Genomic DNA, 25,296 nt, shown 5'->3' on the forward strand with positions numbered 1-25,296 from the left:
TGTGGTTCCCTACCCAACTGTCGTCAAACAAACTCTACTGCAATGGTATCCCCATTCCATGGAGTGGCGCCAAACCAACAGTTGCTCGAGCTGCACAGCGACATCAACCACACACCAACTTGGTGGAGCTTTTAGTAACCGTTTCACTGAATTATACCGCAACACACAGCTTGACCTTTGACCGCCAGCTTCCATTCAAACGTTCTACTGTTCTTTGTAGATAATACGTATAAGAATGATTTGCTAGGGCAGGCGCAGCCATCATAGCAATTGCATTCCACAAATTGTAAGATCAAATCTCAGAAAGTAAAATTCAGAGTATAACCGCCTTGGCATTATACTCTGGCTAGTGAATCCGACCTGGTAGAAAGCATCATTCTTAAAACAAAATAGCACAGCAACCTATCATCTCAATGAGAACAATGAGAGCTAAGCCTAGACGCCTAGAAGAGTACACATGTTCAAACAGATAAGCATACTGGGAACTTATCGCAGGGCCACAATAAATACATGTAATAACAGGATAAAACATAAAACATTACATATTCTCAAAACATAACAGGATAAAACACCTCAGGTACCCCACCAAGAGTTCACGCTAATAAATTCATGAGAAGTACACATTCGACATAAACTTCAGACACCTGTCCAGAGGACAACAGCAGTGCGATGTATGATATGTCTTGATAGTGTCAAAATTATAAAAAACCCATCATATCAGCTAATGTTTCACATGTATCCACAGAAATGCTTTGACATCTGGCATTAACAAAATGTTCTCTAATTATAAAAACCCCGACCATGTTTTCTGCGGCATTTGCTCTTCCATGGAGGCATCAGCTGGCACAAATAAGATCACTATTGCTACTATTTTGTGTTTCTAAACTGCTAAGTATGGTGAACATGGTCACATGGGTACAAAATTCGTAATGTATCAAGTATTCATCTGTCGTGCCCAAGAAAAGAATGAAGATACTACAATTCAGGCACCTAGAGAATAGCAGCCCAGCGCATCTCATCTCAAGGTAGCCTTCAAGGTGAGGGCTTCAAACTTCAGGCACTGAATCTGCACAGATCTGCGTGTTCATTCTGCTATGATGGTACAACAACCAACCAGAGCTCGGTGTTCCAAAAGTATTACATGTAATCATGTGAAAAATGTGACAACATCCCTTCTGTATCCCCTAACTATCAACATGCGTGGAACGTTCTCTACAAGAAGATCCATGTACTCCATGTAGAAATATGCAGGGTGATTCAGCGGTGGTGGAGGGAGACTCACTAGCACCACAGCTGCCATTCTGGAGTACCTGAGTATCGTGGAGTTTAACTTCAACATTGTATAGAGGAATTTATCCACCTTTTGTTCGTTCACAACCACTTGCTTCCCATGCTCCATTTGTGGTCGCCCTTCTCTTTGTGTGGTTTCTTTCATCTCGGAAAGGTATGTGCTGATCCTTCGCTGTGCACTAGCATAAGCCTCATGGGAATCATCTGGCTGACCGCCACTGCTACTGCTCTCCAAGTGAGATTCCCATGACTTCATTGTCACAACAATGACCTCGGCATGCATCCTAAGATCATACAAGAACTTTTTGACATCAGTTTTCAGCTCTTCAGCATCAGTGTCCTCTTCAGCTATGCAAAAGACTTGGATCTTGCAGCTTTCAAAGGTCTCTTTCGTGAGCAGGAGCTGAGACAGAAGAAGCATCAATCCTCCATCTCTCACAATCCAGTAGAGGTCAATAGTCCCATACTGTCTCTGGAACTCATTAGGCCACTCATCAAGTCCCTTGACAATAACAACTGCCTTGTTAGCAATGATGCAATCATTTATTATACTCACAAATGTTGATGGTATCTCTGTCAGATTCTCACGGCGCCAGATCTCAGGGTACCGCAACACAACAATATTCGGCTTCAAGTTACCTAGCCCCATCGTCTGAACAATGCTGCGGAAGCCCTCGGCCATTGAAGGTGCTACAATGATCTCCGCAACACCCTCACAACGTTTGTACTCAATGTAGGCTTCCAGCTGATGACAGGCTGTCTTAGCATCCTCAGCCAGTTCATGATAATCACCATCAATTGTTGAGACAAATATTGACATACCGCGGCCTTTTTTCTTCATACAATTAGCAAAATCTGCAAGTTTTGGATGACAAGGGACATTTTCTGGAAGTTTACCCCAAGGGCGGCATAATATCAGAGGAATGGGGTACCAATTCTTAGGATGAACTTGGTTTGCTGCAACAAGAACAGTGAGTGTTAGAACGATGGGGGGGGGGGGGGGGATCTGTATAGTTTGCTTATGACTATTTCTTTGCTATGCAAGAAGCCATATACCTCCTAACGATCTGAGACTTCGAAGTGCCAACTGAAAATATGCACTCTTGAACCCATCTCCCCAGTCTCCAGCCTTCCCTTGTATACTCACATAGTAATAGATGAGGCTTGCAAGGGCAAGTGAGATAACAGTGAAAGACCAAGAGATCAAAAACATGATAACTGAAATTTGAGAGAAAGATACATGTAAGTGGAAAGCATTACTATGAGCACAATGAAAGGATGCATTTTAACTAGCCATGGGCCATCAAAAAATATGAGGTAAACAATACTTAGTGCAGGTTAGGAGAAGTTCGTTGGATGAAAAGCATACATGTGAACAAAAAAAATCAATAATGTCTAAATCAACTAAACATTTTAACGTACATAAATCAATATATATTCAGTACAAGTATTACAGGCAGCTCAGGATGGATGTCATGAATGACAAAGTAAAATGCTAAAGAGTCAAAAGGCATACCAACGCAAAGCAATGCACCAACAAGTGAAAGACTCCAGTGGTGCAATTTCCATCGAGGGCGCCAACTAGGAGCATCAAGTAAGTCAAGCAGAAAGCATGACAGGTTCACACCAGCATAGCACAGCAGAAAAAACATAGTGATAGTGGGTGTGATTAAATCTAAGTTCCCGATAATAACACATCCAATACAAATTAATGCTGTGAATAAAGTTGCTGCATGAGGCTCGCCTCCTTCAGAAACCTTGAAGTAATTAAGAACTGGAAGGATGTCATCATTTGCTATCGCTGCTAGTAACCTTGGGGCCCCTGTCAAACTCTGTAATGCTGCACCTAAAGTGGACAGGATAATACCAATGTAAATCACTACTGGAGCAGGCCATGCCACTGTAGCAGTAAGAAGCCTGCAAGTATCAAGGATATTTATGAGCTTACCACAAAATAACTCGGTAATGTAGCCGCTTAAGGGGCTAGGATAGAACTACACAATAGCTTACATCCATGCTGTCAGAACAAATTTGTTTGATAAAACAATGTAGAGACAAAAACAGATTCAGCAAATATGTGCATTGTATAAAGCATGAATATTGACCATATACAGTAGATTAGTCTATAGAACTTTCTGATAGCTACAGATAAGAAACATGTTCTTCTACAAGCAATGAATCAATATTATCTACAAAGAAATTATTCAAACCCTAGAGAACACATTATCTACAATTCTATAGTGGGGGCAATAATAACTTGCAGCATCAAAAAACGCGTACCTATCAGTTAGAAGCTCTTCTCTTGTGGACAAGGCTCCAAATAGAAGCACAGAAAACAAGTACATAGCAGTTGTTGTAAGAGTTGCGAATAATGTTCCAATTGGTATTGAACGTTGTGTATCTTTCAGTGATGCAGATCGGTTTGAGCCAGCCATGATTCCAGTGACTGCTGGGAAAAAGAGACCGACCAAAGCACTGAAAAGTACACAAAATATGTTGGGAGGTTGCATTTGCACAGACATAAAAAAATTACAAATTGCCCTGCAGGACCATAAACCTACTTTTTTCAATAATAGGGTTTGATTCATCTCCAGCCTTCAACCTCACGAGGTTAGACAACAGGTCCCTAAACTCATTCAGAACTTTTCACTTAGGCCCTTTTAAGCTTGGATTTATTCTAAAATCTATAGATATATATTTCATCCTATGATACACATGTACGAACTTATTAAGGTGTTTTCAAATATGCTTTTCTACAGGACCTAGTGCAAAATTATTGTGTCAGACCTAATGCGAAGTGAATACTCTTGTAAAATGTGGTGCAAATGTGAACAAATGACAGTATGATGGGTGCGAAGTATAAATTACTCTATAAATTTCAGGACACGTTGCAATTTTATCTAGAAGAATGAATATGATTGTGAGGAAACTCATACTGCTCCTTAGCCTTGATCTTATTAAAACTAAATAGTGGGAGTGCAGTCATTGTCATGATTGCTCAAAGGGTAAAGTGAAAATTGTGTAGTGACTAGAGTATCCTTGAGATTCATCATAAATTTACATGGAATGATAGAGAATTTTAAGTTTTGGAGATGCTATAAGCTTACTTGAAATTCCAATATATAGAACCATTTGGATCAGGAACTCCAGCATTGTTTGTACGTTGATATTCTGAACCCCAGTTGTCTCTGAGTGAGGTTAGACTCAACCCGGTGATCCCCTCTAGGTAGGAAAACCGACGTTAAAATTGAACACATAAATGCATAATGATGATTATCCAATTTATAAGCAACAAGGTACTTACTTGGAGCATTGTGTCTTGGTGCAATGAAGACACCAAGATAAATGCACAGCAGTGAAAAGAGTACTGGAATTAAAAAGGCAGGTGCGACCTTATTGATGATTTTGACACCACCAAATACAATAAAACAGAGCAGTATGGTCACAATAACACCATATACTTGAAGGTCATGCAAGCTGGGTGTCGATATAGTTGCTGTGCCGGCTATTGCTGTGCCGTTTAATAGTGTATTGTTGACCACTGTTACACTCTCTGCATTATTAAAAACTATAAGTTAGTAAAATAAAAATAGAAACTAACATTACAAGTTAAGAAAGTATTAAGTGTTTGTCTACTTGTCTAGTACAGCTACGCTTCCTTTACTCACAAAGAAGGCACCCAAGATAGCAATGCAAATCAAATTAAATGGAATTAGGCCAAGTTAAATATAGGCATTCTCTATGCCCTAACAAAAAGGTTTGAAGTACAGGGGTCTACACATTGGAAATTTGGAAATAACTCAACATTTCTACTCATCACTCGTAAATCGCAATAAACAGAACTTCCTGACTAGTATTCACTAGTAACTTACCTTGAAACAATCCCGCAGAAGGAACGGCATCCAAAAAGGTTTCTACAGCACCCAGAACATACCTGAAATGACAGGTAAGTTGGGAGTGAGGGTTTGGGAGCAACCACCAAACATGGATACATTTCAAACTAACAAGTAATTGTACAATCTGAAATCCAATGGGCCAAAGAGTTGAGAGTTCATATTTCTAATTCAGCTGTTTCTACCATTATTTCCACTCCAGACATTTCTCTTTCTAACATGATGGCTTAAATGTAGATATATTGAAAATTTATAAATAACCAGCCTTTGGAACCTCTGCAAACCAACCATTCATTGGTAGCAAGACAGGCTAACAAGTATCAAAGTATAGCACAAAAAGCTTCAATTTCACACTTCTTATTCTAATATAAACCATTCCACTCCTCACATACTGACTTGAACAGCTCACATGAGGCCACTCATACGATGCCAGCTTCCAAGCAGCAGGTGCAGAAATAAATATTCTCATAACTTCATCCAGACAAGGAAAAGATAAATGAATTTTGAAAGGAGAACTATGAGTACTTGGCTATTTCAGTGTATACTCACATGGATCCAGCAACTGCATTTCCAAGAAAGAAACACAATCCAATACTAACTCCAACTTCAGGACCAAGCGCACGGCCGATGAGATAATATGGTCCACCACCCTATGGATTATACAAAATGTATATCAGCTAACTGGTATTTAAGTTTATGGAGGTAGCAGCACCAAACATCAAGCGAAGCTCTCAAAGTATTCCTGGCAATGAGTCTAGATGGACTTTAACCATAAAAATGGAATTTGACCATGTCTGGCACCAGGTTTCATATATGAAATGAAGACAATCAGCCAGCAAAAATAAGGTACATGAACTCATCACCAGCAAATGTTCAGCATACCTTCATTGCCCCATTCGTTGCAATGGCACTTAATGACAAGCCGGTTAAAAATGTACATGCACCACAGAATGACACCAAAACAAGCGACTGCCATATGCCTGCCATACCTACAATCCTATAGAAAGCAAAAAACTTATTTGTCAGTGTTGTATAACCCAAAATGAACTAGGGCTATGAAGAAAGACATGCATCACAATTTCTGAAGTACCGCCTCCAACTAGGGTAAAAAAGTGTCGAAGGTACCCAAGGGATTAATACTGCAAGAGTAATCAAATATGCCCACACAAGGATAACAATTCCTTTACAGACTTTGCAGTTACTTTAACTTGGTTCTATAAGTGGGAAAGCTCATACAACTAGGAATTGAAATATTACAGGTGGCCTTCTACCAAAGAATGAAAATAACTCTATGATGACCACCATGGCAGCATGCAGAAACAAAATAGGAATGAAACATGCAGTAGCAAAAACAAGTGTACACAATACCAATACTCACCAAGTAAAACGGATATAATAAATGATTCCCAATATATTCTGCAAGCATGGCACAAAGACCCCCATCATTGTACCGAACTTAGGTCCAGTTTCCTGCTAAACATATAAAATCAATGGAGTAAATAATATAGTTTTTAGAAATACTCATATATTGAAATGACAAACTAAATAAACAGAAAGAGAACTGGTCAATCAAAATGAATGAAACATTCAATGAACTTTGGACATAGGCATGAAAACTCAAATGTACAAATCGGCAACCTATAGTTGAGTAAATATATTTAGGGGTGTAAAAATCGTCAATACGATAGATGAAGGCATAGCAAATGAGTTGAGTCCCAATTCTAACTGAAGTACTACTGTTTCATGTGAACTAAGTCCAAATATACTAACTCATAGTTATTCACCATTAACTAGGAAAAGTGTGATGAAGCATCAAGCCAGTGGAACTCATCCTAAATGTTGGAACCGGAGACAACCTTCGGGCGTCCAATGGTAATTGCTACATCCTCCCCCTCTCTAGGACTCGAAGGAGCTTGGACCTGTTCTCCTGTCATGCTGTTCAGATTCAATCAGATGATGAAGTCACAAAGAAAAATCAATAGTTTAAACTATTTCTTTGGGGATCACATGCTTAACATATTAGGTCAGAACTATGCACGCTTCACAAAACAACATGGCTCTCAAGTTTTTAGTCAACCTAAATAAAATGATAGAAAGATGGATCATACCTCTTGAGGCCCAAAATATTTACAAGTGAATCAAAGCCAAAAAGCTCTAGCTTTGAATCCCTTTGAGATCCACTGGATGTAGCCTGATCACTAGAACCTTCTTGCATGCTTGGATTGATAGTTAGATTAGCGCCAGGCTTAAGGTTCCTGTAATATATATAAAAGAAAACGTGAGATAGTTCATAAATTTGCAGCTAGTAAGTTTGCTAATTATAATGACATCGAAATAAATAATGAAAGGAAATATGGAGAAATTATGCCTAATTATGTACCATGGAATATGCCAGAATAGTAAACGGAGCAGGGAAAGCCAGTAAGGTACAAAAAAAATGTACATTCATGAAGAATATGGTAATCTAATGTCAAGTAATATCCAAACCAAACAACCAAGATCAAGAATAATACTAACTGATTGCCAAAAGGAAAAAAAAACATCAACTGCTTCGAGTAGTGACAGGTGTGGCATCAATAGACTAACACTAACTACAGAAGCTAGACATCAAATATCGATAAATGAGTACATACAAAAAAAACATATGACTACACAAATTCCTACTGCTCACAGCCATTTAAATTTCCTCAAGCCAAAGGAAACTACAGTATCATCGCCAAATTTCAGAAGTGGATGAGATAGCATTACATTGCAGATATTCTAGAAACACACAAAATTTGTGTGAGTTTCACAGTCTTGCTCCTAATGCCCTGGGGCCTGAGCCCTAAATGGAAGAAGCAAGCCCAAAAGGCTATAAGCCTAAAAATAGTAATGGCAGTTCTCAAACGCTCCACAACCAGTATGTAGTTAAAACTTCAGATAAGCTCTTGTCCGATACATACTGCTTCTCATTAGCTCCAAACACCGGCAAGACTACCCTCCTAATCGGAACTAAACACTCCATTTGGCTAAGCAAATCATGGTCAAGACAATGCACACAAGGATACGCAGCAACTATGCTAGTAGTAATACGCGCAGAAGAAGCAACCTGTACTGAACCCGGAACCCTTAATACTGGGTACAAATTTGAGAGCGAGGTCTGCATCACCTTGGCGGCTGGGGAGTGACGCCCGCAACGGCAGTGGCGGAGGTGGAGGTGGAGGAGCCGTCCATGGATGTCATCTGGATGACGGCGCTGTCCTCGGATCCCACGGGTCGGTACCGTCGCCCGATGGGCGGCGCTGGCACCGGCAGCCCGTCCTCGGCGGCCTCGATCTCCCCATTCTCCATCCCGCGGCGCTGCAGCACGGATAAGGAGGGGGCGTGGTGAGATCTAGGTTTTGGAGTAGCTGCTGACTTGCTGGAGCGCGCGCTCACGGACTAGCCGGCGGAGCAGTGGGCGTGGATCCGAAGCGGGGTGTGGGGAGAAGGGGCGGCGCAGGTTGGGGCGAGAGGCGGGGGCGATCGTTCGAAGCTTACCGGTTTCGAGGAGGAGGTGGCGGTGCGGGCGGCGGTGGAGGCCGGTCGCCGGCGGCGAGGTGACGGCGGAGGGGGCTAGCGGGGAAGGTGGGCAACGGTCGGAGCAGAGTTTTCTGAGGCGACTGGGTACATTTTTGCGGCCAGCACCTTGAAAAGTAGTTGGTGTTGAGTTGAGGACACGGCTTGCAAAGTGCGGGATTGCTTCTCCACGAGGTTCCTGCGTGTTGACTTTTGACTTTCTGCCGAATGCACTCAACTACATTTGGCCTTGGTCGATGAACAGCGGGAGTGCGGCGCCGGCGAGCTGGCTGCTGCTGCTGCTCGGGTCCGACGTGGTCACCGTGGAAGAGAGGGAGGTGGACGGCCGGAGGAGGAGGAGGCCGGCGCGGCTGCGAGGTAGAGGGTGGGCCGGCTCAACCTTGGCCGACGGGCGGCGAGGCGGATCTCGCGGCCTCCAATGCCGGCTCGATCTGGAACTCGCCACCGTCCACGGGAGAGGCAGGCTCGAGGTGGACTCGCGTCCGTCCTCGGGATCTGAGGGGGAGTTGAGGGCTTGAGGCTGGACTCCACCACCCTTGATGAAGAGAAGCTACAGCTATGAATTTTAGACTGGAATGATAAATCTAGGCAGATAAATCTAAGATAGGAAGCAAAAATGTATAGAACAAATAGGGATAAAGTAGTGATTTACGGTTTTTTCTTATTCGAGCTTCCCATCCGCCCCTCTCACGCCTTAGGCCTTTCACGATGCATTGTGCCTGTTAGCGCATTATCCTAGGTAAGATATAGCATTATTTCAATGCATGGTTTATTAAGTATTGTATCTACATACATGATTTTTGCGACATGTGATTTGGCTAGGATTGTATTTTGCCTCGACGTGCAATTCATACAGCATCATTATCTCTCTTCATTAACTATAGTGCCATGTAGGCATTTTGCTTATGATCCCGTGCTAAGTGTTACCCATTATGAAAGGCCTAACATTGACCTAAGCCTCGACATAAGTTTTAGTATTGCAGAAATTTGCAATTAAGCCTTAAGCTATCATGGTTAAACCAATTTATTACAATTAGCCGGGAAGCATTGCCAGAAGTAGGAAGTTTGAATCAGGATCCTCGAATGAGATCTACCTCACGCCTTAAGGAGGTACGCGATCAGCGACTGAAAACACAGGAGGTCCTGACATTGTCTGCCACTTGAATCAAGACTTCAAGGCTTGAACGATGGAAATGTTCCTTCGATGAACTTCGCATCTTCCCAAGTAGCTTCCTCTCCGGACAAATTTTCTCAGTGAATTAGTCATTATGCTACTGCAACATCATAAGCGCTAGGAGAACGAGGTGCTTGGTGTCGCTGCAACACCTGCAAAGGGGAAGGTTTTGATTCTACCTTTAGGAGTGAGCAGGGATAGTTGTGGATTAGGCACGGCCGCAGGTCTGAGATGCTTCATGAGTTCATTAACATGGAACACATCATGAAGCTTGGTTCCTTCAGGTAACTGCAATTTATATGCAACTCTGCCCACTTTAGCAAGGATTCTAAAGGGGCAATAATATTTTGAAGTGAGCTTGAGAGCGCAATTGAAATACAGTTCCACCTTAAGAGTTGTAAACACCTCCTACCACAATTTTCTTGTGAATACCCTATCTCGGTCAGTAATTATGACTTTATGGAATCCATGTAATTTGTGAATATTTTCCATGAATAAATGGGACACTTGGTGGACATTGTAAGGGCGAGCTAAAGGGATAAAGTGGGCACATTTTGTCAGCCTATCCACCATAACCACAATTACATCCTTGCCTTTGGATTAAGAAATCCCTTCAATCAAATCCATACTTATCTCTGACCATTTTATTTTAGGAATATTGAGAGGATCCAAAAGTTCAGGGTAGTGCACATGCTCTGTTTTGGAGATTTAACAAACTGGTGTATGGTCAGTAGAATAAATGCTTCAACTATGCATTGCTACTCTCTGTCCTAAATGTCCCCCAAAACTGGATGAGTGAAATGCTTCAAAAACATTGGTCACTAGTTTTGTGGGTTCACAAATTAATATTATGTACATATATCTTAAGATGCCAACAACTAAGAAATATTTGGGGTTACTTGCAGGGTCTAGAAACAGTTCATGTAGAAGTTTAACACACTTTACGTCATTGAAGTAAGTTGCTTCCACCTCTTCAATCCATTTGGGTATGACTACAAATATAGCAGAGAAAGTGTCATTGCTTTTGAGTTCCTCTTTTCTGGTTAAAGCATCTGCTATAAAATTTTACTTACCCTTCTTGTACTCAGTAGAGTAATTGTATTTTAGTAGTTTTAACATTAGCTTGTGTTGAATTTCTTCCGATAATCTATGGTTGGCCAAGTATTTCAAGCTCTTTTGATCAGATCTAATAATGAGTTGATTTCCCAGAATAATGCCTCCATTTCCTTAGGGCTTCGAGAATTGCTAAGGCCTCCTTTTCATAAATAGATAAGGTAAATGATTTAGTTCCCAAACTTTTGCTCAAGAAAGCAATTGGCCTTCATTGTTGCACTAACACTGCTCCCAAACCAAACCCAGATGCACCAGTCTAAATGGTAAAGCTGGGTAAGTTGAAATTAGGTAAAGCTAGAACATGTGGCCGTGTCATGGCATATTTGAGCAATTGGAATGCTTTTTCTTAAATGCTAGTCCAAGTAAAGGATTTTTTTCTTTAACCCTTGATGGAGGGGCTTGCAGATAGTAGCATAAACTTCAACATATCTTCCGTCATAGCCAGTCGGACCAAGAAATCATCTTAGATGAGTTATAGTAGAAGGTGATTTCCAGCTGAACATATCTGATATTTTTGTGGGATCAGTAGTTACACCAGAACCTGAGATGATGTGTCCAAAATATTCCACTTGAGTTGAGAAGAAAATGAACTTTGACATTTTTTTGCTTTGAGATTGTTAGCTTGCAAAATGGACAAAATAGTTCTCGAGTGTCTACAATGTTCATCCTCATTTTGTCTGTAAATAAGGATGTCATCAAAAAATACCAAGACGGATTTTTTGAGACACATGGGGCAAATATATTATTTATTAACTCCTGGAATGTGGTAGGAGCATTTGTCAGCACAAATGGCATGACCAAGTACTCATAATTCCCTCAGTGAGTTCGGAATGCAGTTTTCATAATGTCCTTTTCATGTATTCGGATTTGGTGATACACAGATCTCAAGTCAATCTTGGAAAAGATTGTAGCTCTTTGAAATTCGTCCAATACATCCTCTATGATAGGAATAGGGTACTTATCTTTATCAGATATTGCATTCAAATGTTGGGAAATCTTAGCAAAGTCTCCCACTCTTGTCTTTCTTGGTGACAATGATTGCTGGTGAAGAATAGCTAGGGAATCTGACTAATATGTCGAATTTCCTTGTTTTGCAACATCTCTCGTGTGAGTTCTTCCACTATATGTTTTTTGTTTATGAGGCATCCTATATGGTCTGATGTTAGCAGGAGAAGTGCCTTCCATCAAGACAATTTGGTGGTTGATGTCTACGGGTGCTTCTATTCTTGTAGACAGTGTTGGGCCTCCAAGAGCAGAGGTTTGTAGAACAGCAGCAAGTTTCCCTTAAGTGGATCACCCAAGGTTTATCGAACTCAGGGAGGAAGAGGTCAAAGATATCCCTCTCATGCAACCCTGCAACCACAAAGCAAGAAGTCTCTTGTGTCCCCAACACACCTAATAGGTGCACTAGTTCGGCGAAGAGATAGTGAAATACGTGTGGTATGAATGTATATAAGCAGTAGCAACGGCACCAGAAAAGTGTTTTGCCCAGGACAGTAAACAAGCAGTAGTAACGCAGCAGTAGTAACGCAGTAAAACAGTAAACAAGCAGCGATAGCAGTATTTAGGAACAAGGCATAAGGATTAGACTTCCACTAGTGGACACTCTCAACTTTGATCACATAACAGAATAGATAAATGCATACTCTACACTCTCTTGTTGGATGATGAACACCACTAATTGCGTAGGATTACACGAACCCTCAATGCCGGAGTTAACAAGCTCCACAATATTCAATGTTCATATTTAAATAACCTTAGAGTGCATGAAAGATCAACACGACTAAACCAAGTACTAACATAGCATGCACACTGTCACCTTCACACCATGTAGGAGGAATAGATCACATCAATACCATCATAGCAATAGTTAACTTCATAATCTACAAGAGATCATAATCATAGCCTACGCCAAGTACTAACACGGATGCACACACTTGTCACCATTACACCGTGCGGGAGGAATAAAACTACTTTAATAACATTGCTAGAGTAGCACATAGATAAATTGTGATACAAAATACATTGCAATCATAAAGAGATATAAATAAGCACTTCACTATGCCATTCATAACGGTGAATAAGTATTCTGTGAAATATAGCCTAAGAGACCCACACGGTGCACACACTTGTCACCTTTACACACGTGGGACAAGGAGTCTCCGGAGATCACATGAGTAAAACTCACTTGACTAGCATAATGACATCTAGATTACAAGCATCATCATATGAATCTCAATCATGTAAGGCAGCTCATGAGATTATTGTATTGAAGTACATAGGAGAGAGATTAACCACATAGCTACCGGTACGGCCCCGAGCCTCGATGGAGAACTACTCCCTCCTCATGGGAGCAGACGGCGGTGATGAAGATGGCGGTGGAGATGGCAGCGGTGTCGATGGAGAAGCCTTTCGGGGGCACTTCCCCGCTCCGGCGGCGTGCCGGAACGGAGACTCCTGTCCCCGGATCTTGGCTTCGCGATGGCGGCGGCTGCGGAAGGTTTTCCGTATCGTGGTTTTTCGCATCGGGGTTTTCGCGACGGAGGCTTTAAATAGGCGGAAGGGCAGCCTCGGAGGGGGCTCGGGGGCCCACACCATAGGGCGGCGCCCCCCCTCCGGCCGCGCCGGGTGTGGTGTGGGGCCCCCGGGGCTTCCTCCGGCGGCTCTCGGGTGTTCCGGAAGGCTCCGGGAAAAATAGGACCCTGGGTCTTGATTTCGTCCAATTCCGAGAATATTTCGTTACTAGGATTTACGAAACCAAAAACAGCTAGAACAACGAATCGGCACTTCGGCATCTTGTTAATAGGTTAGTTCCAGAAAATGCACGAATATGACATAAAGTGTGCATAAAACATGTAGGTATCATCAATAATATGGCATAGAACATAAGAAATTATCGATACGTCGGAGACGTATCAGTGGTCACAATCTCGCTTGGGGGCAGTCCCAGTGGTGGTAGAAATATATTTGCAAACTTATCCAATATTTCATGTACTTTAGGTCCACCTACCTTGGGAAGATTTCTTATTTTATTTAAAGCACTCTTTTGCGGTTATCATATTTTTTCACTTAGTATCATTTTTTTTGAATGATAATGTTGGAGTGATGATTCCATGACGGTCCACCTTATAATCCAATAAAAATTGTCTATTTTATGCACAAACCTTGGGGAGCTCCTCATATAACTACTATACTAAGAATGATCAACTTCGATTTTTCTCAGATTTTACACTTTTTCCCGTCACTATTTTCCGTACTGACACGTGTTTTTAAATGGATGAATTTATTCCGTGTGTACTTCTGGGGTTTCTTTCTATTTTCTTTGCTGTTTGACCGGGCTGGTTGTTTCTGTTTCGTTTTGCTTTGGGGTCTCTTTGGGTTCGTCTAGCTTTTTCCCCACCTGACCGCTTGTGGGACCCAATGGTTTGTTCAGGCGGTGTGCTCAGGGATTGTCTCCTTTTCCAGGCGTGTACCACCGCTTTAACTATCATTCTACCATCTAGAAAAATATTTTCGCCTCCTCTACTCTTCCTTCCTTCGCCACACAGCCTGCTCCACCTTCTGCCCCTGTATCGCCGCTCGCCGCCGTAGCCCTTGGCGGTCTGTACCCGCTTGATTTCCTCTCGGCCGCCGCTTCCTCTTGCCTCCATCCGGGACGTTCCGCCAAGTTCGAGATGCTCACCTGCCGGCAACACAGCGAGGACGACGAGGCTCCGGCGGTGCCGTGGAGGTCGGGATGGGGCCGTTCCTCGCGACTCAAAGCGACCAGCGAGATGGGCGGCCGACACCCCGGCGAGGATGTCGGTCACGGCTGCTCGCTCCCAGGTTTCCGAGCGTCGCCCCGGCAGTTCCGCCGCCGCCGCTTGCAGAAGATGGCGGCCTGCCGTGCAACGCAGCGCTGCGGGCCTTCGCCGGAGATCTGTACGGTAAAGTCACCGGTCCGCTCTGGTGGGGGGCCGACGGCGGCAGGTCGAGCTACGCTTGGACGGGCATCTCTTGTGACCTCGGGAGGGTGGCGAGGCTGGATCTCTCCAATTGAAGCCTCTGCAGCATCATTGCCTCCCTCCGTCGCGCGCTCAACCTCTCCCAGAAAGCGATGCGCGGCGCGGCGCGGGCCGGCGGTCGTCGGCATGGAGACGGGACAACGAGCAGGGTGCGGCCAGGAGGTGAAGCCGGCGTGGGTCCGACATGAGCACCGCCGTTGCGTGCCACACCCCTGCGATTGACAGCAATTTTGGGGGTCGGGGTTTGCTTCCATCGACGCATCTGGCGGCGGGATGGCGGACCTTGCGATGTGGAGTTCGATCTGGGCATGGTCCCCTGCTCCGGTACTCTCCACAGCGGCTCCCGACGCTGCCGTCGGCGACGCAGCGACGAGGTCGGGGGCGAGCGCCACTGTACTACACCTAGCCCCTGTACGCATGTCTTGGAGGCAAACGTGGAAGCGGACAGAGGGCGCCCGCACATGTCCGAAGCAGCGCCACTGTACCCCGCGCCAAGGAGCCGCGAGAGGCCGGTGGTGCTGGCGGCGTTGGCTGACCATCTGACCGGAGCATCCACTTCTTCATGGTCTCCCCGCAGCAGCTATTCGCGGCGGCGCGCCCGCTGCAGCACGCCGCCGAGTCGGCCATGTACTTCGACGAGGCCAACATCATATGGGCCAAGGAGTATATGCTGGCGTCCACCTACTTATGCCGAATTGGGTGTTTGCTTTACTGCGTACGTACACCTCACATCCTGCATTTATTTCCCTTTTTCTGCGACACATCCTGGAATCTGCTCACTTCACCATTCGTTGGTGATTTTCAGTTGTACATTTTTCATCTACATCTCAGTCCAGCCTTAGTCGCATGTACAAATGCATTGCTATTAGTTTTTTTTTCTTACTAAACACAGCGATCTGCTCAAACAGATTGGTCAGTACAGAATATAAAGACACAAGCTGGTCCCTATCTGATTCTTCATACCAATAGTGCAGAAATATCTGCAAATAAATAATTACTAGGAAGAGCTACAGAAATAGCTATGTGAAAAGGCTATGTGTATTTACTGCTCCCTGTCAATCCAGTATACGTCATGCAAAGATTACCATATCAAATAACCTGATTACATGGCCTTACTGGAACAGAACAGGTTGTAGTAATGCAAATATGAACTAACTTTTTCATGATTTAGACTATTCTATATAATTTAACATACTATGATTGCTTTACCACTACAATATATCTCCTGCACAGGTTCAAAACAAATATATCTCCTGCAGATGAGCTCTTGATTATTCTGCCAATTCAGAGTATGTGTATAGATGATTGAATGCGCTCACTGGTATGAAACCATGTAGCTAAATCTGGTACATATCTTTGCATCCTAAACTTGAGAGTTCCTATTGGCTTAAGTGAATACATGCATCCTAAACTGATACTTGCTTGACTGTGTTAACACGTGCATCTACTGATCTAAATCCTGACTGGCATGACTAAACACATGCAGTTCCTCCAGATTTAGACTTGAGGTAGCCATTTTTTCTGATTCTTCATCTATTAGTTCCTTTCGTAATAGAGTCCTTCATGTTTTTCCTTCAGATCTAATTGCTGCAACTTTGCTGGCACATAACCATTTGATGGATTCAAAAAGATGCATGAGTACTTTTTAATTTTATTTTTAGGGTCCTACAGTGCTGGCATGCACATCAAGTATTTTTCAAAATGGAAAACTTCGAAATGTACACAACTTTCTGTTAGAGGTAGATACTGTAACAATTCAACCAAGTGTGCAGAGTCAAATTTAATTGATTGCTTGAGGAATTAAGGTAACCCATTTATGTATGAAGATGTGTTCCTTCTTTTCGCTCAGATAATCAACTTAAGGCATTCGAGATAGCAAATGGTTCAGTACTATTAAATTATGAATTAATGTTACAGTTTTTCTATTTCGTTACAGATACTCAACATAATTTGTCTATTGCCTGTTGTTTCTATGGATGTCAATTGCTAGCTACATCAAAAGGTATTGGCTAAGCAAAAAAGTTGCAGGTATTGGCTAAGCAATTTTAAAAGGTTTATCGGTGAGCGGAGGTCTCTCTCACACGGAAACGTCTCCCTGTTCGAACTATCAGTTGGTAATTGGAAACAAAAACTCAAAATGGTGAGCTGCATAAATTTCTATCTCTTCATTTGTCTATTTATCAGTACATTGCACTGTCTTGCCATGCACAGGAAACCTCCAATGATATTTTCCCTTTTCTGTTCCACGATTTTTCACGCCATTACACATACTCTCATGTTTTCTATTTTGCATAGTTCATTCGAACTCGAGTTTCATATAGAGTGATTCGTAGACATCAGTACATTGCGCTGTGTTGCATTGCAGAGGGCACCTCCGATGATATTTTCCCTTTTTTGTCCATGATTTGTCATGCCAGTACACCTATGCTCATGTGTTCTATTTTGCACAGTTCATTCGAACTCGAGTTCCATATGTACTGATTTGTAGATATGCCTCGCCTTTAGAACTATACTTTGCATACACTTCATATTAAGGAGCAATGGATGCCCCTCTATCTCAACTACTCCCTGCCGAACAAACACATTTATCACGTCCCTGTATCTCAACTTATTTTACCTCACAATCTTAATTACCAAGGAATAGTTTTCATGCATTCTAATCCATATGTATACCTAACCCTTTGAGTTATACTTTGCATGCACTTCTTATTAGCTCTGCAATGGATGATCACACTAAGAAATAGTTTTTATATGTTCTGGAGTATTCCCTTTGTAGACAAAAATAAATAGATGCCCCAGTAACTGAAATTATCCCTTCATATCAAAATTATTTGTCATGCCACCACCTTCAAGCTCATGTTTCTAAAATGTATGATTTATTCTACCTAGCAATCCTACTTAGGAATAATTCTCACATACTAATTCATGAATATACATAATCTCTTGAATTACAGTTTGCATACACTTTGTACTAGCTACTATATTATTTATCAGAGGGCATAATGTACATGAATGTTCAGAAAAGCCTTTTTTCTTTTCACCAGCTAATACTACAGTTTTCTTCTTCATCGTAGGGAAACATAATGGAAGGACACATACCGGGCAACCGTATAGATCAGTTCAAGGACCCTCTAAAAGAAGGTTATATACCATAGAGAGCTTCATCTTTGCAGATGCACGCAAGAAATACAGGACAGCAGATCAACAATATAGATTCAAATTTACTCAGCGCACAAAGGTGAATGAAATTGTCCCGAAACATTCCCTGTTTGTATACAATGAGCTTACACTGCCTGTCTTTCACTGTCCTTTTCAATGGATATTACCTTAGGTAGTACACAAAGAACATAGGCTACTTATTACTTCGAATTTTCAGAGAAAAAGCTTAAATAGTATACATTTCCTGCACGAGGCCTATCTAATCATCTGCAATTCTGCTCACTTAAGCATGCCGGCTCACCTCTGGGAAAAAAAAGGTAGGCCAAAGCATTGGCTCCTACACAGGAAACTCTCTACACAGCACCCAGCAAGAAGCACATCAACAAAGAGCTCTTCGGACGATAGGTAAACACCAGATTTCCATAGAATTTGAAGAGCTGCAACACCGTTGCCAAGAAAATGCTAATTTTAGTCTACTTTTCCATTTAGCAGCAAAAGTCAGCCAAAAACGGGCCAGCTTAGCTGAAAAATCCAAGGCAGAGAAGGAATGAAGCACCAAAGACAAAGACTGAGCGCCTTGGAAGATTATCCATGTTTAGATGCTCTTTGATAGTCTGCTAATATAGTGAGTAGTGTTGTCCGCGACAAATTATTACCATTCTCATTTTCAACACAAAATTTGGAAATTTAACTTCAAGACATTTTTAAAAAATTTAAATTTTGAGTTGCCAGTGTGAAGTTGTCAACTATAACTAAAGAAAACTATCTACTGATATTTTAGGTGCAATATATTCCAGATTATTTGTGCTACTGCTACTGTAAAGTCTTGATTCTGATCCACATGCATGTAAATCCAAGACAGTAACTCCAAACTGCACCTCCTTCACAATCCTCAGTGGCAGCAAAACACTCACCGAATGTCATCGCCAAATGCAGCCTACTCATGTTGTCAGCATAGAACCATCAGCTAGAGATCGTCAGTCGAGAGCCACACCAATATGTTGTATAGATTGTAAAAGGGAAGGAGAAAATATGGCAGGTAACATCGATTCTCCCTACTGATCAGCTTACTATCGCCAACCAAGCACTCATTTCATCCTCACTATTTCTTCTGGCCCTTCCGATTGACTGCAGCTTCAAGCACACAAAGAAACTGATGCTAGAATGCTAGATATATCACACAAAAAAACACAAAAAAACTTCAATTACACATGTTACATTCAACCTTAATATTATTTATGCATCGGCTATCTTAGACAGAAACCAACAAATACATCCAGTACTAGCTCCGTTGCATCTCATTTGAGCTTAAAAAACATGGAAAACAGCAATAACAAATACCACTCATTTGAGCTTAAAAAACATGGAAAACAGCAATAACAAATACCACTTACCTCACTATTACGAGACTCCGGCGCGGCGTGCCGCCGCGCCTCCGTTTGCTAGTTGTTTAAAGCACTCTTCTTGATCTTATCATAGTATTATGTTTCTTTAATTTGATTCGTTGGTTAATTTTATTACTTGCTTTGTTCGTTGAAGATTTTTCACCATTTTTATCTTTGATCATCAACATAGTTTGATTTCCTCCGAGTGTTTATCATTGGATACATGCATTTGATTCCACTCACATTGTGAGAAATGCACACCTTATGGACCTGATGACTGATACGTCTCCGACGTATCGATAATTTCTTATGATCCATGCCACATTATTGATGATACCTACATGTTTTATGCATACTTTATGTCATATTCGTGCATTTTCTGGAACTAACCTATTAACAAGATGCCGAAGAGCCAGTTGCTGTTTTCTGCTGTTTTTGGTTTCAGAAATCCTAGTAACGAAATATTCTCGGAATTGGACGAAATCAACGCCCAGGGTCCTATTTTGCCACGAAGCTTCCGGAAGACCGAAGAGGAGTCGAAGTGGGGCCACGAGGCGCCGCCACCATAGGGCGGCGCGGCCCAGGCCCTGGCCGCGCCGACCTATGGTGTGGGGCCCTCGTGTGGCCCCCACGTTGCCCTTCCGCCTACTTAAAGCCTCCGTCGCGAAAACCCCAATACGAAGAACCACGATACGGAAAACCTTCCAGAGACACCGCCGCCGCCAATCCCATCTCGGGGGATTCTGGAGATCTCCTCCGGCACCCTGCCGGAGAGGGGATTCATCTCCCGGAGGACTCTTCACCGCCATGGTCGCCTCCGGAGTGATGAGTGAGTAGTTCACCCCTGGACTATGGGTCCATAGCAGTAGCTAGATGGTTGTCTTCTCCTCATTGTGCTTCATTGTTGGATCTTGTGAGCTGCCTAACATGATCAAGATCATCTATCCGTAATGCTATATGTTGTGTTTGTCGGGATCCGATGGATAGAGAATACCATGTTATGTTAATTATCAAGTTATTACCTATGTGTTGTTTATGATCTTGCATGCTCTCCGTTATTAGTAGAGTTTACGGCCAAGTTTTTGCTCTTAACTCCAAGAGGGAGTATTTATGCTCGATAGTGGGTTCATGCCTACATTGATACCTGGGACGAGTGACGGAAAGTTCTAAGGTTGTGTTGTGCTTGTTGCCACTAGGGATAAAACATTGATGCTATGTCTAAGGATGTAGTTGTTGATTACATTACGCATCATACTTAATGCAATTGTCCGTTGCTTTGCAACTTAATACTGGAAGGGGTTCGGATGATAACTCTGAAGGTGGACTTTTTAGGCATAGATGCGGTTGGATGGCGGTCTATGTACTTTGTCGTAATGCCCAATTAAATCTCACTTGTACTTATCATGACATGTATGTGCATTGTTATGCTCTCTCTATTTGTCAATTGCCCGACTGTAATTTGTTCACCCAACATGCTTTTATCTTATGGGAGAGACACCTCTAGTGAACTGTGGACCCCGGTCCATTCTTTTATACTTGAAATACAAATCTGTCTGCAATACTTGTTTTTACTGTTTTCTCCGCAAACAATCATCTTCCACACAATACGGTTAATCCTTTGTTACAGCAAACCGGTGAGATTGACAACCTCACTTGTTTCGTTGGGGCAAAGTACTTTGGTTGTGTTGTGCGGGTTCCACGTTGGCGCCGGAATCTGCGGTGTTGCGCCGCACTACATCCCGCCGCCATCAACCTTCAACGTGCTTCTTGGCTCCTCCCGGTTCGATAAACCTTGGTTTCTTTACGAGGGAAAACTTGCTGCTTGTGCGCATCATACCTTCCTCTTGGGGTTCCCAACGAACGTGTGAGTTACACGCCATCAAGCTCTTTTTCCGGCGCCGTTGCCGGGGAACGAAGAAAAGTTACACCACAAAGATTTTCAACTCCCACGTCAACGGCTCTTTTCTCGGCGCCGTTGCCGGGGAGATCAAGACACGCTGCAAGGGGAGTCTCCACTTCTCAATCTCTTTACTTTGTTTTTGTCTTGCTTTATTTTATTTACTACTTTGTTTGCTGCATTATATCAAAACACAAAAAAAAATTAGTTGCTAGCTTTACTTTATTTACTGTCTTGTTTGCTATATCAAAAACACAAAAAAATTAGTATACTTGCATTTACTTTATCTAGTTTGCTTTATTTACTACTGCTAAAATGGCCACCCCTGAAAATACTAAGTTGTGTGACTTCACAACCACAAATAATAATGATTTCTTATGCACACCTATTGCTCCACCTGCTACTACAATGGAATTCTTTGAAATTAAACCCGCTTTACTCGAATCTTGTTATGCGAGAGCAATTTTCCAGTGTTAGTTCTGATGATGCTGCTGCCCATCTCAATAATTTTGTTGAACTATGTGAAATGCAAAAGTATAAAGATGTAATGGTGACATTATAAAATTAAAATTGTTTCCTTTCTCATTAAGAGGAAGAGCTAAAGATTGGTTGCTATCTCTGCCTAAGAATAGTATTGATTCCTGGACTAAATGCAAGGATGCTTTTATTGGTAGATATTATCCCCCTGCTAAAATTATATCTTTGAGGAGTAGCATAATGAATTTTAAACAATTGGATAATGAACATGTTGCTCAAGCTTGGGAAAGAATGAAATCTTTGGTTAAAAATTGCCCAACCCATGGATCGACTACTTGGATGATCATCCAAACCTTCTATGCAGGACTAAATTTTTCTTCGCGGAATTTATTGGATTCAGCTGCTGGAGGTACCTTTATGCCCATCACTCTTGGTGAAGCAACAAAGACCCTTGATAATATGATGATTAATTACTCTGAATGGCACACGGAAAGAGCTCCACAAGGTAAGAAGGTAAATTCTGTTGAAGAATCCTCTTCCTTGAATGATAAGGTTGATGCTATTATGCCTATGCTTGCGAATGATAGGACTAATGTTGATCCTAATAATGTTCCGTTAGCTTCATTGGTTGCCCAAGAAGAACATGTTGATGTAAACTTCATTAAAAATAATAATTTCAACAACAATGCTTATCGGAACAATTCTAGTAATAACTATAGGCCATATCCTTATAATAATGGTAACGGTTATGCTAATTCTTATGGGAATTGTTACAACAATAATAGGAATACACCCCCTGGACTTGAAGCTATGCTTAAAGAATTTATTAGTACACAAACTGCCTTTAACAAATCTGTTGAGGAAAAGCTCAATAAAATTGATATTCTTGCTTCTAAGGTTGATAGTCTTGCCTCTGATGTTGATCTCTTGAAATCGAAAGTTATGCCTAATAGGGATATTGAAAATAAAATTGTTACTACAGCAAATGCCATCCAAGTTAGAATTAATGAGAATATAAGATTAATAACTGAACTGCGTGCTAGGTGGGATAGAGAAGAAAATGAAAAACTAGCTAAAGAGAAAAATGTAGCTAAAGTTTGGACTATTACCACCACTAGCAATGCTAATGATTCACATGTTGCTGCACCTCCTACTATTAATGGTAAAATAATTGGTGCTGGCAATGTTTCTACTCCTAGTGCAAAGCGCGCAAAATTACCTGAAACTGCTAAAACTGCTGAAACTGCCCGTGATAAAACTGCTGAAATTTTTTCCAACCTTGGGGATGATAATCCCATTGCTTTAGATTGTAATGATTTAGATTTTGATGATTGCCACATCTCTGAAGTTATAAAGTTCTTACAAAAACTTGCTAAGAGTCCCAATGCTAGCGTCTGTAAACTTGGCTTTCACAAAACATATTACAAATGTTCTCATAAAAGCTAGAGAAGAGAAACTAAAACTTGAAACTTCTATTCCTAGAAAGCTAGAGGATGGTTGGGAGCCCATCATTAAAATGAGGATCAAAGATTTTGATTGTAATGCTTTATGTGATCTTGGTGCAAGTATTTCCGTTATGCCTAAAAAAGTCTATGATATGCTTGACTTGCCACCATTGAAAAATTGTTATTTGGATGTTAATCTCGCTGATAATGCTAAAAAGAAACCTTTGGGGAGAATTGATAATGTTAATATTATGGTTAACAATAACCTTGTCCCCGTTGATTTTGTTGTCTTGGATATTGAATGCAATGCATCTTGTCCCATTATATTGGGAAGACCTTTTCTTTGAACCGTTGGTGTTACTATTGATATGAAGGAAGGTAATATTAAATATCAATTTCCTCTCAAGAAAGGTATGGAACACTTCCCTAGAAAGAGAATGAAGTTACCTTATGATTCTATTATTAGAACAAATTATGATATCGATGCTTCGTCTCTTGATGTTACTTGAGTTACACTTTCTGCGCCTAGCTGAAAGGCGTTAAAGAAAAGCGCTTATGGGAGACAACCCATGTTTTTACTACAGTATTTTTGTTTTATATTTGAGTCTTGGAAGTTTTTTACTACTGTAGCAACCTCTCCTTATCTTAGTTTTGAGTTTTGTTGTGCCAAGTAAAGTCTTTGACAGTAAAGTAAATGCTAGATTTGGATTACTGCGCAGAAACAGATTTCTTTGCTGTCACGAATCTGGGTCTAATTCTCTGTAGGTAACTCAGAAAATTAAGACAATTTACGTGAGTGATCCTCAGATATGTACGCAACTTTCATTCAATTTGAGCATTTTCATCTGAGCAAGTCTGGTGCCCTAATAAAATCCATCTTTACGGACTGTTCTGTTTTGACAGATTCTGCCTTTTATTTTGCATTGCCTCTTTTGCTATGTTGGATGAATTTCTTTGATCCATTAATGTCCAGTAGCTTTATGCAATGTCCAGAAGTGTTAAGAATGATTGTGTCACCTCTGAACATGTTAATTTTTATTGTGCACTAACCCTCTAATGAGTTGTTTCGAGTTTGGTGTGGAGGAAGTTTTCAAGGATCAAGAGAGGAGTATGATGCAATATGATCAAGGAGAGTGAAAGCTCTAAGCTTGGGGATGCCCCGGTGGTTCACCCCTGCATATTCTAAGAAGACTCAAGCGTCTAAGCTTGGGGATGCCCAAGGCATCCCCTTCTTCATCGACAACATTATCGGGTTTCTCCCCCGAAACTATATTTTTATTCCGTCACATCTTATGCACTTTGCTTGGAGCGTCGGTTTGTTTTTGTTTTTGTTTTGTTTGAATAAAATGGATCCTATCATTCACTTTGTGGGAGAGAGACACGCTCCGCTGTAGCATATGGACAAGTATGTCCTTAGGCTCTACTCATAGTATTCATGGCGAAGTTTCTTCTTCGTTAAATTGTTATATGGTTGGAATTGGAAAATGCTACATGTAGTAACTCTAAAATGTCTTGGATAATTTGATACTTGGCAATTGTTGTGCTCATGTTTAAGCTCTTGCATCATATACTTTGCACCCATTAATGAAGAAACACTTAGAGCTTGCTAATTTGGTTTGCATATTTGGTTTCTCTAGAGCCTAGATAATATCTAGTATTGAGTTTTGAACAACAAGGAAGACGGTGTAGAGTCTTATAATGTTTACAATATGTCTTTTATGTGAGTTTTGCTGCACCGTTCATCCTTGTGTTTGTTTCAAATAACCTTGCTAGCCTAAACCTTGTATCGAGAGGGAATATTTCTCATGCATCCAAAATCCTTGAGCCAACCACTATGCCATTTGTGTCCACCATACCTACCTACTACATGGTATTTATCCGCCATTCCAAAGTAAATTGCT

The 25,296-nt window shown here is 41.6% G+C and overlaps 1 protein-coding gene and 1 long non-coding RNA gene across 3 annotated transcripts; one reads left to right on the forward strand and one right to left on the reverse strand.

Annotated features, from left to right (window-relative positions):
- Positions 1 to 679: 679 nt before the first annotated feature.
- Positions 680 to 8,707, reverse strand: LOC124707023 (cation-chloride cotransporter 1). Of its 2 annotated transcripts, XM_047238686.1 has the most exons (14): positions 8,703 to 8,707; positions 8,332 to 8,522; positions 7,292 to 7,438; positions 7,040 to 7,118; positions 6,562 to 6,653; positions 6,066 to 6,180; positions 5,733 to 5,833; positions 5,163 to 5,224; positions 4,595 to 4,843; positions 4,398 to 4,512; positions 3,571 to 3,765; positions 2,807 to 3,207; positions 2,347 to 2,508; positions 680 to 2,247 (listed from the first exon to the last, which is right to left on the reverse strand). In XM_047238686.1, the coding sequence occupies exons 2-14, from the start codon at positions 8,511 to 8,513 to the stop codon at positions 1,148 to 1,150; spliced, it is 3,000 nt and encodes a 999-aa protein (XP_047094642.1). In that variant the 5' UTR covers positions 8,514 to 8,522; positions 8,703 to 8,707; the 3' UTR covers positions 680 to 1,147. The 2 variants fall into 2 exon arrangements, with proteins under 2 accessions (XP_047094642.1, XP_047094641.1); XM_047238685.1 differs by lacking the exons at positions 8,332 to 8,522; positions 8,703 to 8,707 and having other exon boundaries at positions 6,562 to 6,656; positions 7,292 to 7,456.
- Positions 8,708 to 15,791: 7,084 nt separating this feature from the next.
- Positions 15,792 to 18,267, forward strand: LOC124649374. The gene is made up of 3 exons (XR_006986623.1): positions 15,792 to 16,837; positions 17,061 to 17,172; positions 18,107 to 18,267. It is a non-coding gene; the product is annotated as an uncharacterized LOC124649374 (long non-coding RNA).
- The last annotated feature ends 7,029 nt before the right edge of the window (positions 18,268 to 25,296 follow it).

Source organism: Lolium rigidum, chromosome 4, assembly GCF_022539505.1.
Source record: "Lolium rigidum isolate FL_2022 chromosome 4, APGP_CSIRO_Lrig_0.1, whole genome shotgun sequence".
Classification (NCBI taxonomy): Eukaryota; Viridiplantae; Streptophyta; class Magnoliopsida; order Poales; family Poaceae; genus Lolium; species Lolium rigidum.

Bases quoted from the DNA above. Each gene is read 5' to 3' on its own strand.
- LOC124707023 (XM_047238686.1), bottom strand. From the start codon at position 8,513: ATGGAGAATGGGGAGATCGAGGCCGCCGAGGACGGGCTGCCGGTGCCA. The intron at 6,654-7,039 runs GTTGTCTCCGGT...TATGTTTAGCAG, and splicing joins TTACCATTGGACGCCCGAAG to GAAACTGGACCTAAGTTCGG. The intron at 6,181-6,561 runs GTGAGTATTGGT...TGCTTTCTATAG, and splicing joins TATTATATCCGTTTTACTTG to GATTGTAGGTATGGCAGGCA.